General features: G+C 37.8%; 2 protein-coding genes across 5 annotated transcripts in view; one reads left to right on the top strand and one right to left on the bottom strand.

Moving 5' to 3' along the window:
* Positions 1-3,148, top strand: part of LOC111861237 (40S ribosomal protein SA) — a 7,663-nt gene extending 4,515 nt beyond the window's left edge. For both annotated transcript variants that reach the window (XM_023845642.1, XM_023845643.1), the window contains exons 4-6: positions 518-646; positions 2,570-2,785; positions 3,004-3,148. In XM_023845642.1, the coding sequence (XP_023701410.1) occupies positions 518-646; positions 2,570-2,785; positions 3,004-3,081 (423 nt within the window). In that variant the 3' untranslated portion in view covers positions 3,082-3,148. The remainder of the gene's footprint in view (positions 1-517; positions 647-2,569; positions 2,786-3,003) is intronic.
* Positions 3,149-3,242: 94 nt separating this feature from the next.
* On the bottom strand, positions 3,243-12,512 carry LOC111861236 (SUN domain-containing protein 1). 3 transcript variants are annotated; one of them, XM_023845640.2, is made up of 10 exons: positions 12,304-12,512; positions 10,600-10,707; positions 9,115-9,240; positions 8,295-8,560; positions 8,166-8,208; positions 7,019-7,108; positions 6,798-6,913; positions 6,129-6,296; positions 5,239-5,334; positions 3,243-4,788 (listed from the first exon to the last, which is right to left on the bottom strand). In XM_023845640.2, the coding sequence occupies exons 1-10, from the start codon at positions 12,308-12,310 to the stop codon at positions 4,663-4,665; spliced, it is 1,146 nt and encodes a 381-aa protein (XP_023701408.1). In that variant the 5' UTR covers positions 12,311-12,512; the 3' UTR covers positions 3,243-4,662. The 3 variants fall into 3 exon arrangements, with proteins under 3 accessions (XP_023701408.1, XP_023701409.1, XP_033606127.1); XM_023845641.2 differs by lacking the exon at positions 12,304-12,512 and having other exon boundaries at positions 10,128-11,216; XM_033750236.1 differs by lacking the exon at positions 12,304-12,512 and having other exon boundaries at positions 10,600-11,216.
* Positions 12,513-12,755: the final 243 nt, after the last annotated feature.

Genomic DNA, 12,755 nt, shown 5'->3' with positions numbered 1-12,755 from the left:
GTTGAGTGACGAGGACTTACAGTGTTTGCTTGAAAGTGATTCCGAACAAAGTCTGTCAGATTCGGATTTTGACACTGAAAGCAAGTTAGATGATCGTGCCTTGATTGAAGCTGTTGGAAATGAGGGCAGCATTGAGTGTTTCCGTGACTACCACCCATAGCTGAATTTTTAAGGTAATTAATAATTTTTATATGCTTACTGGCCCAAAAATAATTTTAAAGTAGTGTGGGTAAATACTTTAATTCTATATACTTCTCTTGACGTTGTGTGAAAATCTGAAAAACAGAACTCCAGTTTTTCCCTGTTTATTAAGCTTTAAGTTAAGTGCTGCATTCTCCGATTAAATTATTTAAATAGCCCCCGGCATTGGAGTGCTAAAACGATTTAAATGCCCCCGGGACTGAAGGGTTAAGAATAAAACATCAGTTGAGAACAGTTTTGTGTGTTACGTTGAGTTACATTGAATCAGTTGACTTGTTAACAGAGGCAGGCATTTGTTTTATATGTTTAATTTCAGTCTGCACATTCTATTGGCCTGATGTGGTGGCTGTTGGCACGAGAAGTTCTGCGTTTCCGTGGCTCCATTCCTCGGGATGGCAAGTGGGATGTTGTTGTGGATCTCTTCTTTTACAGAGACCCTGAAGAGGTACTTTTCTGTCTATGTAAGAAGGCGGGCCTGGGTAGAATGTCAGGCTCAGACATTGAATGATCTAGCTAACTGCACATAACTAATTTGTAAGACATTCTGCATGTGTTTGGTTTGGCCTGAAAATCTGAAGTTCATTTATTGTTTCTGACACCAAGTGCTTTAGTGCAAGACTGACTGGTGCTCCTGTCTTTTGCAACTGAATGGGGCCAACACACGTAAGATTCTTTAATACATTAGAACCCGATTATGTGACCTAAACTGAGCTGGAGGGCAATAGGATTACCACTAAAAATGTTGGATAATACAGATAACATTAAAAATATGGAAGAATATCTACCCAGTGTGGTTTACAATTGTATTATGAAACAGTAGTGTGTGGGCAATATTTAATTGGTAACAGCAATATCAGAAAGAAGTGCAGATTGTATAATGATTTGACTACACTGTCCAGTGCCTCAACAAATGATTGGAGAAGCAGCTAGGTAACAAACACTGATTCTTAACCAACTATGTAAAGAAGAAGAAAAGAACAGTGCCTGGACCTCCAAGGGCAGCAGTCTACCCAATCTCCCATTGATAGAAGGGGCACAAAGACACGAACCTAAGTGGTTTAAGATTTCAAATATTAAGAATTTTACTGATATTTTAACTCGCCACATTTTAGCTTAATTTAGAATCTTTACATATAAAACTTTGGACAACTTTGAACTTGATGTACTATGATTTGTGTAATAGTAGTTTTCTCAAGTGTTGTTGTTTGCCTTCTGAAGATGGTCATTAATTGACCAAAACATGTAAAGGCATAATATATATATAAATGTACTTTTGAGCTACACTGGATCGTGTAGTCAAATCATTCTGTAGTACTGACTAGTGTTATGGACCAGAATGAAGTTAAAAAAGAAGTGCAGAAGTGAACTGTTATAAGTGAAAGTCATACATATATATATACACATACATACACAGTGAAATTTTGAGGTTCATTGTTTAAAGAAGTGCAAAGTCAAGTTGGATAAGCAAAGGATTGGGGTTCTACTGCATGCAGAATTTTTGAACCATATGTTAATTAGCTGCTCCCATCTCAGCAGTATGCATGGATGTTGCTTTAGTCATATTGACTGTAGTAGGGAATTTGAAAGTTTGAAAGTGGGATAACTTCCAGTGGCATGACATTCATATCAAGTTTAATGAAACTCAGAATTGATACAAAGATGAATATTGTGATACCGTATGTCAGCTGGCTTAGAAAGGAAACTAAGTGTACCATGTTCAAAATAGTGTAGCTGTTTTCATGCTGCCACTGCAGTGCCTTGTTAGGCCACAGAACTTGAGAAATGAGGCTTCTGCTCAATGTGGACATGTGTGCCTGTATGTCCAGAGTGAACTTAGAAGCAGTTCATAGGTTTTGATTACTTGAGCAGACACAAAGTTCTGGGTCTAAAATTTTGCAAGCTATTTGAAAGCAGTGGGAATCTTATCTGTACTAGCAAAAGTTACGTACAAGAATATATAACTGATATCTTACAGCTTTGGTAGTGTGAACTTCCCTTTTACAGACAGAAGTGTAGTTACACATGGGTGGTCTCAGAGATGATTGAGATGCACTACATTTGTAGCAGCTGAGTCTGTATTAGCCTTTAGTCTGTTGGAAGACATCGCTTATTTAGAGTAAATGAACCACACCAGTCTCATGCAAATGCTGTAAAGTTTCACCAGCCTGAATTCTAGCAAATTTTCTTAAAGAAAGCTTTATCATATGAAAGTTACCGAAACATGTCTAATTAAATTCATGTTTGTATGTTTAGGTACATATCTCCAGTAGAAGGACTCTGTGAGGGTCAGCCTTATGGTTTGCCAAACAAGCCGCTGTGTAGTTTGTTTCAGCACTTGAAGGTTTACACTTTGTCATATTCAAAACAGGCTGAGAAGGAAGAGCAGGCTACAAAGGAAGTGGTGGCAGCCCCACTGAAGGCCGATACTGACTTTGCCTCACAGCCAGCTGAAGTGTGGGGTAGTGAGATTGTCACAGAGCCAGTAACACGGAGTTGGGCAGAGGATGTTCCAGTTCCTGCGCCAGTGTCAGGAAGCGCTGCTCAGCCTGTCTCGTACAGCACGTCAGATGACTGGGCCACACAGGTAGTGTTCGTTAACGGTAACTTCCATTGGTGGCAGAAGACATATATATGCCTTGATTCCAAACTGCAGTATACCAGCTTCTGCCACCTGCCTCCAACCAACATATTAATGCTTATTAAAGTTGTAGTGGGACACTGTCCTTTTGTGACCTGATCCACCCAGTTGTATATGTAGGAGTGCTGTTTGTGTACATTACCAATAATTTTATGTTCTTGCAGGTATCGGAAGAGTGGGGAGCAAACACCGCAACTGTTGCCCCTACCTCTGATTGGGGTGGTTCAAATAGTTGGAACTAAACTGTATTTTCTTTGTTTTGAAATGCAGTGTCTTCTGAAGATTGTGATAAAGTGACAGGCCAATGAATTATTTGCTTTATTTATATCATAGCCTCTGAATCCACACACCACTATATATACATTCTGTTGTACCCAGGCTTATCCAATGCTCCTTTCATATCCTAAAATATCATGACATTTGAGGTTCTCATGTGACTATGAAATGTATTGTCTTTAGGCATGTGACCTAGGTACCTGAACAAGGAGGCAGCAGGTTCCTCCAAAACATGGGTACCCATCCACCAAACTACAGTGGTGTCACGTCCCAGAAGATCATAATCTTCATAACATAACTCAGCCAACTTACAGAATGTACTTGAATGCAGACTGCCATACATTTAACTTATTCTACCTCAAAACTGAGAAACCCTCTGTTCAGTCAGACGTTTTCAGTTGATATTTGTCTAACAGTTATAGACAGTGTCACGTAACATCGAACAAGGCCCTGCATTCCTAGTAAAATCCCGCGCTTAGCTTGTGGTGGGAGGAGTTTCTTAACACTTGTTCCTCCACTTCCACCTGCCTCGAACCCACCCCCTTGTCTGAAATTTTTCTTCTCCACATTAAGGGTTGCTCTTGGCCTTGTTCGAAGTTACGTGACACTTGCTATAGTATTGATTGATATGCTAGTGTACAGTGTACTGATGGGGAAGCTAGAAATAACTACTTATGTAATATACTAAGTATAGTTGACTTCCAGTCAAGAAGTATTAACAACAATAACAGTAGCTGATGTAATGTAACACTGGGATTATTGATTTCATCATGGAAATGGAAGTCTGCATGAGGAAGAACCTTAAATCAAGAAACTCCAAATGGGTGTTTCCACTATATCCATTAACCAGCTTCTCATAGTGACAGTTTTTGTGCCTGTAACTGTCGCTAGGTTCATTATTTCCTAAATCCCGCATTAATTCTTAATGTCTGTTCAGTTAATATTTTATTTATATCTCTGGTCTCACTTTATGCGTATTAATTCCAAAGTTGACACACTGATTAAGTGACCAGTGAGTCCCCATCTGTTAACTAGAGCCAGGGGCTGGACATGTTAAAGAAACAAAAACTCATTAATTGCTAATGGTTAAATAGACCGGATGGCAAATGCAATCAGGGGACTTCTAATGAGATTATGGCTTAGTTTTATTTTACAGTTTCGGTAGGTAGGGGACACGATTCGGGTGGTTGTCTAAATACGAATATTTGAGGCTGTTGAAAACTTGCTTCATGGCAGAATGGCTTTGCTGTCCATCCATTTATCCATTGAACTTTTCATTGCGGTCTAGCTGTACTGTGTTGGATTGCCAGGATGCAGAGAGAAAACTGTTACTCTATTAACTCTGAAGCGTCAACCTCATCTAAATAATATATAAAATCCCACTTCTTACTTCACAGAAAACACACCATCACCATTTAATGATGTTAGTGAAATAATCTCTTGTTTGTTGTGAGGATCATATATGACACAAATACATTTGTGTTTTTTTTTTATATATGTTCAAGCAGATGGTACATACAGCTCCACTGTGCTCATCTCTCTTGTGTTTATATCTGGACATTTGTTGCTGCTGTTCCATGAACCCTAAACCGGTAGATGCAGGTGTAGTCTAGGTTTCCATGGTTGGAGAGAACTGAGAGCTCCACTGCTTGGAAGCTGTAGTTTTGTTGTGCCTGGTGGGGGAGAGAAAACAGATGAGCCAGACATGCATAATGGAGAGGCTCACTAACACCATGATGAGAGCCAGTCATAACTGTGAAGACTGCTGTTGCCACTTTTCTGGACAAACCTAGCATGCAAGGAGGATGGGACCATGATCCCGAGTGCCCCAGCTCAGCATCTTGTGAAAAGTAAATGCTCAGTGGTGTCTTATTACACCTATAAAATGTTGTGGAATTTAAATGCCTGAAGATAACATGAAGAGGGGTTCACAGTAAACTTAAGATAGATGCTTGTTGTTCAGTTCAAGGACCATTATCACCTTGGTTTGCATTCTCTTTGCATTAATATCAGAGTATGGTACGATGATTGAAGAACTTTAGTGGGGGACACTTGATTCTTGACAGGAATTTGCTGCTTTGCTCTTGGTTATGCAGAGCCACCTTTTTCATTTATTTAGTTACCTTTTGAATTACTTCAAATGTCTGTGTAGGTGATCCATTTATGTCATAGGTGAAGTAGCCTAAATGATCTTTATCATTACTGTCGTGCTTCAGACCCTGGAAGAAGAGAAAAAAGTTTAAAAGTACAGGGTGCAAAGAATACAAAAGAAAATGTCATGTATTTATTTGTTTTTTTGTGATCTGTAGTCTGACTGTCATGTGGTATATGCATTTATATGGTGTCATATAACAGCATGGACATGTTACAGAAGAAGATTGCTTAGAGGAATCCCTGTAAGTTCTGTTTTATTCTGCTGGTATGATTTTGAATATTCTTAAAGGGATACTTGCACCATCACAGGGCAGCAAGAATAACACAGTGTCTGGAGGCATCTGAAGTGAGTAAATTTGCACTCAGGAAGGAATGCATCGAAATATCGAGTTGAAGGTGTTCAGCAGAAATCTAGGTTACTTCCTTTATATCGGGCGAAAGTCTTCTGGAGTTCACTAACAGAATCATTTTGGCTTGTCAGTCATCTTGTTAAATTCTTCAGACTGAAAATGTCACGTACATATCCTGTGAGGAAACTTATGTAGAAAGTTAGAGGAAAACACTACACCTTTATATGAATATCCCTTTTGATATTTGGGGCCTTCTGTTCTGGCCCTGGGGAACTGGAGTGATGTTACTGGGTCTGGAATGTGTCTTTGAGGATAAATCTGTTATGTTATAGTGGCTAGAATTGTTATAATATACACATGCTTAAACAGACATGGAATTCTGAAAGGTTAGTAGAGTTGACTAAACATATTCTGAGTGTTAACTACTGGATATTAGTCGGGGGGGGGAGGTGAAACTTATCTTGTTAATCTTGGTTCAGCTTGCCGCGAAGCAGTTGCGTCATACTTACAAAGACGGCAAACATTTTTGGTGCTGAATTAATATTCCCTGTGGTTGATATTCTTTGAGGTATATGCTCCAATGTTACTGCAGTAATGTGAATTCTAGCAGATAATTTAATTATAACAGTTCCTCTTGAACCCTCGAATGCCCAGCAGTTGCCTGGCTGCAGTGATGCCTAAAAGTGAATGAGGTGCTAATCAGCCAGCTGATAATTACAGGCAGTTCATAAAATAAATAAGATATTCAGCAAAGTCTGCTGTTATTGGCCTGATGTGTGTTTCATGTTATATGTCTCAATCACTTTTCAATGGCCCAGAAATGTTTCTGCCGACACTTTTAGTATGAACTTGCAAGATACTGAAAATCCACAAAACTATTGCCCAGAACCTGTACAGTTTCTTAGAACAGCATGGATTATGCCAGGAAATATCAGAAGAAATGGGAGTGAAACCATGGGTTTGAAGAGAGGCAGTGTCCTTCGTTCATAATCACCCTCGCATATAATGTTTATACAATCTGTTTCATTGAGAAGATGCCTTGAAAGTGAGAAACAGATATAAAACAATTTCCTTTACAAGTTTCACTGTTCCCAGATTCTGTATTTTCGAAATGCTCTTAAAGTTTACCATTAGACTTAGTCTCTAGTCCCGCTGAGTTTTTGAAATTTTACACCAACCTGGATAATATTCCGAGGACTGTTAGTTCCAGTTGTAAATAACCTGATGCCCCAGAGAGTTACCCAGGTCATCTGCTTGTAAATCCTTGTGTCTGGAGTTGCTACAATACTTCCACCTGATGGGAATATGAAGCAGCCATTCAGGTACAAGATTTAATATTCATTACAAAAAGATAGAAGAATTAGTGTTTTTGTAATACCCATGTGCAGAACCATCTTACCTGAGGATTCCAGGGCATAATCAGGAATACCTAGCTTGTCTGCATCATATTTGGCAAGTTCATCCTCGATCAGCTTTTGTATTGATGCTTCTGTAAGTAGCAACACAGTGAAATTGGCGTGAAAATTTGATTTCCTCAAAGACACGTCACTTTTAGTCTGAAGTGCATTTCATCAGTCTGCGTTAGTGGTGTCGTGGCACAAGGAACGTTATGTTACGTAAGTAGAACCAAGAGATTTATGTCCGCTGTAATCTCTAACAACTACTATTCTCTTGTTGCATGATAGCTCATAGTAAAGGATTATATTACATGAACAGTGCACCAAAGGAACTTATATTTCATTTAAAACTTTATTAATTTGAATTATTTAATTAACAATGATTATTCACAATATATGTAATGTAGGCAGACTGATTAATCATAGGAAACAGGAATGCAACCAACACCACTCAAAAAGCCTTCACCTAAAACCCATAGGATTTAGAGATGCTGGGCACTCAGGAAGATGGGAGGATGCTTTATCAGGATTCCACCAGTGATGAAACATGATATCTGGGCCCACCTTGGCAGCGACGTTGAATGTGATTATCACATGGTGAGTCAGTCACTAGTGTCCGTCTATAAACCTTATGTTCACGTCACTGTGTGACAAATTATATTCTGTGGACAAGTTTTAGTACTTGTCAGGTATATTAAAATATAAAGGAAACAGCATATACATAAAGTGTGCCTATGGGTTGCATCATCAGTGGTTGGCCTAACATGTTTAGACACAAAAAATACACACCATCTTTTTTTGATTATGTCCGTACAGTTGAAAATATGTAATATTATGCAGTGTCTCCCATATTTCTTGCAGTTTATGTGACAGCTGTTGCATGGCTCACAGTAAAACAGTTATCAAATATATACAAGAGAAATATTACTGAAATATTAATATTTAAAAATATGTTGTAAAGTATGACTGTAAGAGCTTTTCTTTTTTTGCAAAGACCAGCTTGTAGGGGTAGTCCAGTAAATTTCAATCATATACAACTGTGCATTGCAGATTAGGCATAGTTTATTTTATTTCCACTTAAACATACATACTGTTGCACTTGTTGAGCTGTAAATTATCGTGGTTGACATACATAATCCTATGATTTACCTTTGTTAAGAGATGGAGCGACTTCCATTTTGGAAGCGTCTGTCTGAAAGAGAAGAAATAAAAGTGGTATAAAGACCAGCTTTCTAACTATGAACCTCACAATATTACACTTTTCTAAGGTTATGTTACCTTTACGTACTGCACCAGTGACTTAATTTCATCGATATGTTTTCTCGTCATGTCTGTTGCATCTCTCAAGGCTTTTAACTCTGTATGAAATTCTTTGATGTTTGCTTCATGCTCCCCATGAAGTGTCTGAAGTTCCACGCAGAATGTGTGTAGTCTTGAGTGACACTGGTATCTGTCATTAGTATAGCTGTCACGCAACGAAAGATGATTTGAATGTGCAGTATGAGGTAACAGAGGGAGTGGTTCAGGTGTCTGCATTATGAATCCTGAAATGTTAATAAAATCCCAATCTGGAAATAGTTATTTAAATCAGGTCTCTTAAAACTCTTGGCTGATTTGCTGCATGCATAACTATAGTCGGTCATAAGAAAATCACTATACTTAGAGTAATGAACCTTTGGCTTTTATAAAAGATTGGGGATTTTGTTGATAGCCAAGCAGCTTGTAAAGAAGGACCTTATGCCTTATAGTTACTTGGTAACTTACCATGAGCACGTCCTCAATCAGTGTTCTTTTCTAGGAGTGTGAAATGAAATTATACGCCCATGTAAAATTATAGAGCTATATTTCAATCTTCAGGTCTTTAAGTATGAAATGGTAGATACAAAACAGAGCAAAAATAGTTTTCCTGAAAACTCTGATACATCACCAGTGCACCCAGTCAAGAATGGTTCAGAGGATTAGGCAAAAACAGTGGGATGTGATACATTTGGGGGTTCACAGTAAGTAGTACATAGCATATCACGAGTGGAATACAAAATTAAAATGCATAGAAGGGAAGACAGCCCTGCAATAGCCATGACAATCTCTGAATACTAACCTCCAATTGCTAACGAGGCTGCAACAGCTATTATCAAGAATACACATTTTGATGTGTAGGTATGCCAAGCATGAAGCAGAAACCATACATCCACAAGTTGCAGCCATGTACAGTACCGGTGTACCTCTGTAAAGAAATGGAAGTTTTCAAAATGTGAATTTTTCCAGTGGAGTTTCAAAACAAACACTATATAAGAAAGTATTTCTGTTCTATCCTTATGCGTGTGTATTCTTCCTCTTTCAGAAGACACTTCAGCTGTTTAAAGTAATCAGATCATTGGATATTCACTTGGTTCAGACCTGAATACAAGTCAAGACTTGTTACTATTGAACATGGAGCTGCCAGTCAAGTCATACTGAAATTCTCATTTAAAATAACAAGAGGAATTATATAGTAAATAAAAGAGTACATACACACCTTGCAGTGTACATATTATCATACTGTTTTGGTTTCACTGCATCTCAGAGGATGTAAGTGAACATAAGTGTGCATTCTCTGTAAGGCTGAAGTTTCCTGGTATTTTTTTAAATAGTAATGGTGGCTGCTGTTTCATGTGTTGAAAGAGAAATGACCCAATAATTTTGAATGATCAGTTTGGAATTATATGGAAGGAGCTAGTTGTAACCTTTTTAAAATATCCCAAGGTTTTTCTGGTGAGACTGAAGAAATCCATGATAAATTGCTGTCAGGCCTGTGGTTCTCCCTACAGAAACTGGATCCAGATGCCTCCCAAAGACAAAGCAAACCAAATGGTGTTGGGTCAATATATGTGTACCTGTTTTTGCTCATTTGGGAAGGTACAGTCCTTACTGTGATTTGCTCACTATTGCAAGAATCAAGTTAAACTTGTTTATTTGAAATATATTTGGTCAGAATTGTTGTGCACACTGTATAAGTTCTTACCTCCTTGTAGTGCTGAGGTTAGGAATGGAGCTATACCTCCACCCCCTCATACATCTTCATGGCATGGTGCTTAATTAATTAAACTCACAGTTAACTTTATCATAGCTTACCTTTACCCTTGTAAAAGAATGCAACCAAGGTACAGAACTGGTTACCATGGTAAGTCATCAGAACAACAGTCTTCATTTCTGATATGGTCCTGGAGTAAAGACTCACCTTGTAGAACAACTGGTAACTCTTTGAAGTCTCATGTTCATGTAAATATTTATAAATTCAGTTCCTACCTCACAAAAACACACTGTACCTCCATTATAAATACAACCAGTTCAGGGATATTAGGGAAACAGTTGATAGACTGTTGGTGAAATGCAGAGAACTGAATGCTTTTACTTATTCATGCAAGACTATTCTTGAATAATTACAGAAATGTCTCTTATTTATTGTACTGTTCTTAACAGAGTGCTTTTGCTTCCGGCTAATGAATGCCAAGTATTGTTAACAGCAGATGTATGGTTACAGTGTTCAGCATATGGTTTATTGTGACCACTTAACAAATTTATTTGCATGGGCTGGTCTAGTTACCTTGTTCAAGAGATGGAGAATATGATGCAGGATGATCCATCAGATTACAGTCCAAACCATATTCTAGGATATGTGGTTTATTTCTTCCATTAAGTAAGCCCTGGTGTTCTGTTTTATGGGGGAAAGAATATGGCAATAAACACATGATAAATATAATTTTCATCAGTCGTCTGTTATTGCAAATGAGGACAAGGATAACCATAATTTTATTGTGCATAATATTAAACACTTGGGAGCAGGAGTTATTTACATAGGTGTTACACAAATGGAAACTTTCTTCAGTTTCAGGTAGAGGAAGTGATATTTGATGATTAAAATGATGAAACTTTGGTGCATAAATATAATTTATCACCAAAGGAAGAATAAATAAGTGGGTAAAGGCTAGTATGCCCAGCAGAGAGCCGGAGCCCATTTTCAGAAATGAGACTGGTAATTGAGTTGTGGTAATGTAAGAGTTGTATGTGGCATGGAGGAAGTCAGGTCAACAGCATTTCAAAGGTTTGGTTTTATTTGGTTTGCCACAGTTAAAAATCATTCCTTGGCATTTAAATAGGCATCATGCCATGAAGACATGAGAGAGTTGATGTATAGATCCATCATTTAATGTTGGCAGTAGATGGAGGTTAGTGGTCAGCTTCATGCCCTTACTGCTTTACCCCCAAGGGATTAACCATCCAAGAGAGAATAATTTAAAAAATATTACAAGTTGAGTATTTTGTACCACATTACTGGTAATAGTAATGTGTACAAAATGATGTGAAAGTGGAAAATATGTAGAAGATTCCTTTTTACAATTGCACTGGAGGAAAAATTGTTAGGACAGGAAAAGAAAATGAAATGACTGATTTGTAAAGTAGATGGACTTTACATACATTAAACAACCTCCCCCCGCACCCACCCAACACTTGCAGAACTGAGAATTTAGGTTCAGCCAAGATGGTGGCCTATGGAGGAAACTGAAGGCAGGTCTCCTAAATAGGCTAGAAGCATCTGGGTGTGGAACTTCATGTACCTGGGTGTCTGAAAGATGGAAACAGATGCAAAAAAGAGAGTGATCTGTCAGTTCTTGATATATCAGTGTTGATGCATGAACAGTGTGTTAGACCTCTGGGACTTAAAAGTGAGCTTGATGCTGTTAATACAAATCATTCATTCAGTAAATGTATACACACACTAGAACTGGCTTTGTAATGGTACACATGAAATATGTGGTCTTCAACTTAACGACAAGAAAAATTGTTCTGCGGTTTCATGTAAGCCAGAAATAGACAAACCTTCAGTAATAAGAACCTGTGAGAAATTGCAAACACTCATTTGGACCAGGGGAAAGTATCTTGTTAAGTCTGAGATTTGTGGAACTGCCTGATACTAAGGCAGTATTTTAATTAGAATGGTTCATTTTTGGTCCAAACGGCTCATCCATTCTGTGGACCATAAGGCTGCTAAAACTGTATGAAGTGCTGTGTAATTGCATCATGTTGAAAAAATGTTTTACTACATATTTTTATTAGTGATTTTAATATTGTGTATTTTATAAATTCTGACAAGTTTTATACATGAAGGTTATGTAATAATGTACATAAATTATAAAAGTATATGTTAATTAATGTAGAGTGGATGAATTTATTGGATGTTTGTCAATTTATCATTCACATGAATTTAAACTCTACTGAAGGAAATTTTGAAGTTATTTGAATTTCTAACCTCTCATTTTTCAGCAGAATATGGTGTCTTGGGGAGTTCAGACAAGGTGCAATTTATCAGTCTGTTAATATCCCAGTGTCGTTGTGTGTAAGCAGAACAACTGATTTTATAATTTATTCTTGGTAAAACTATGTTTTCACAGCAGTGAGTTCGCAATATAGTTTAGAACAACTGCATTCAAATAAGGCGGCATGAATAACCACGGAAAGAACAAGTGAACAGACTACCACCACGGAGAATATAATGCAGGACAGTCATACCTTTTCCCGTTTTGAATCATTTACAACAGTTAAAACATAATTGCTTATATAATTTGGCAGTTAATGAGAATGTTGTAAGCGACCCAAATTTAAAACTTTACCTGACCATGTGGATTTATTGGAGGCAAATTGTAAGGTTAGTCTTCGAGTCCCATGTACAGAAACCTTTAAGGTTGGCAGCACTAACGTGGC

The sequence above is a fragment of the Cryptotermes secundus genome, unplaced genomic scaffold, assembly GCF_002891405.2.
Source record: "Cryptotermes secundus unplaced genomic scaffold, Csec_1.0 scaffold2516, whole genome shotgun sequence".
Taxonomy (NCBI): Eukaryota; Metazoa; Arthropoda; class Insecta; order Blattodea; family Kalotermitidae; genus Cryptotermes; species Cryptotermes secundus.
The sequence above is the reverse complement of the archived record's forward strand: the minus strand, read 5'-3'. Positions and strand labels throughout refer to the sequence as shown.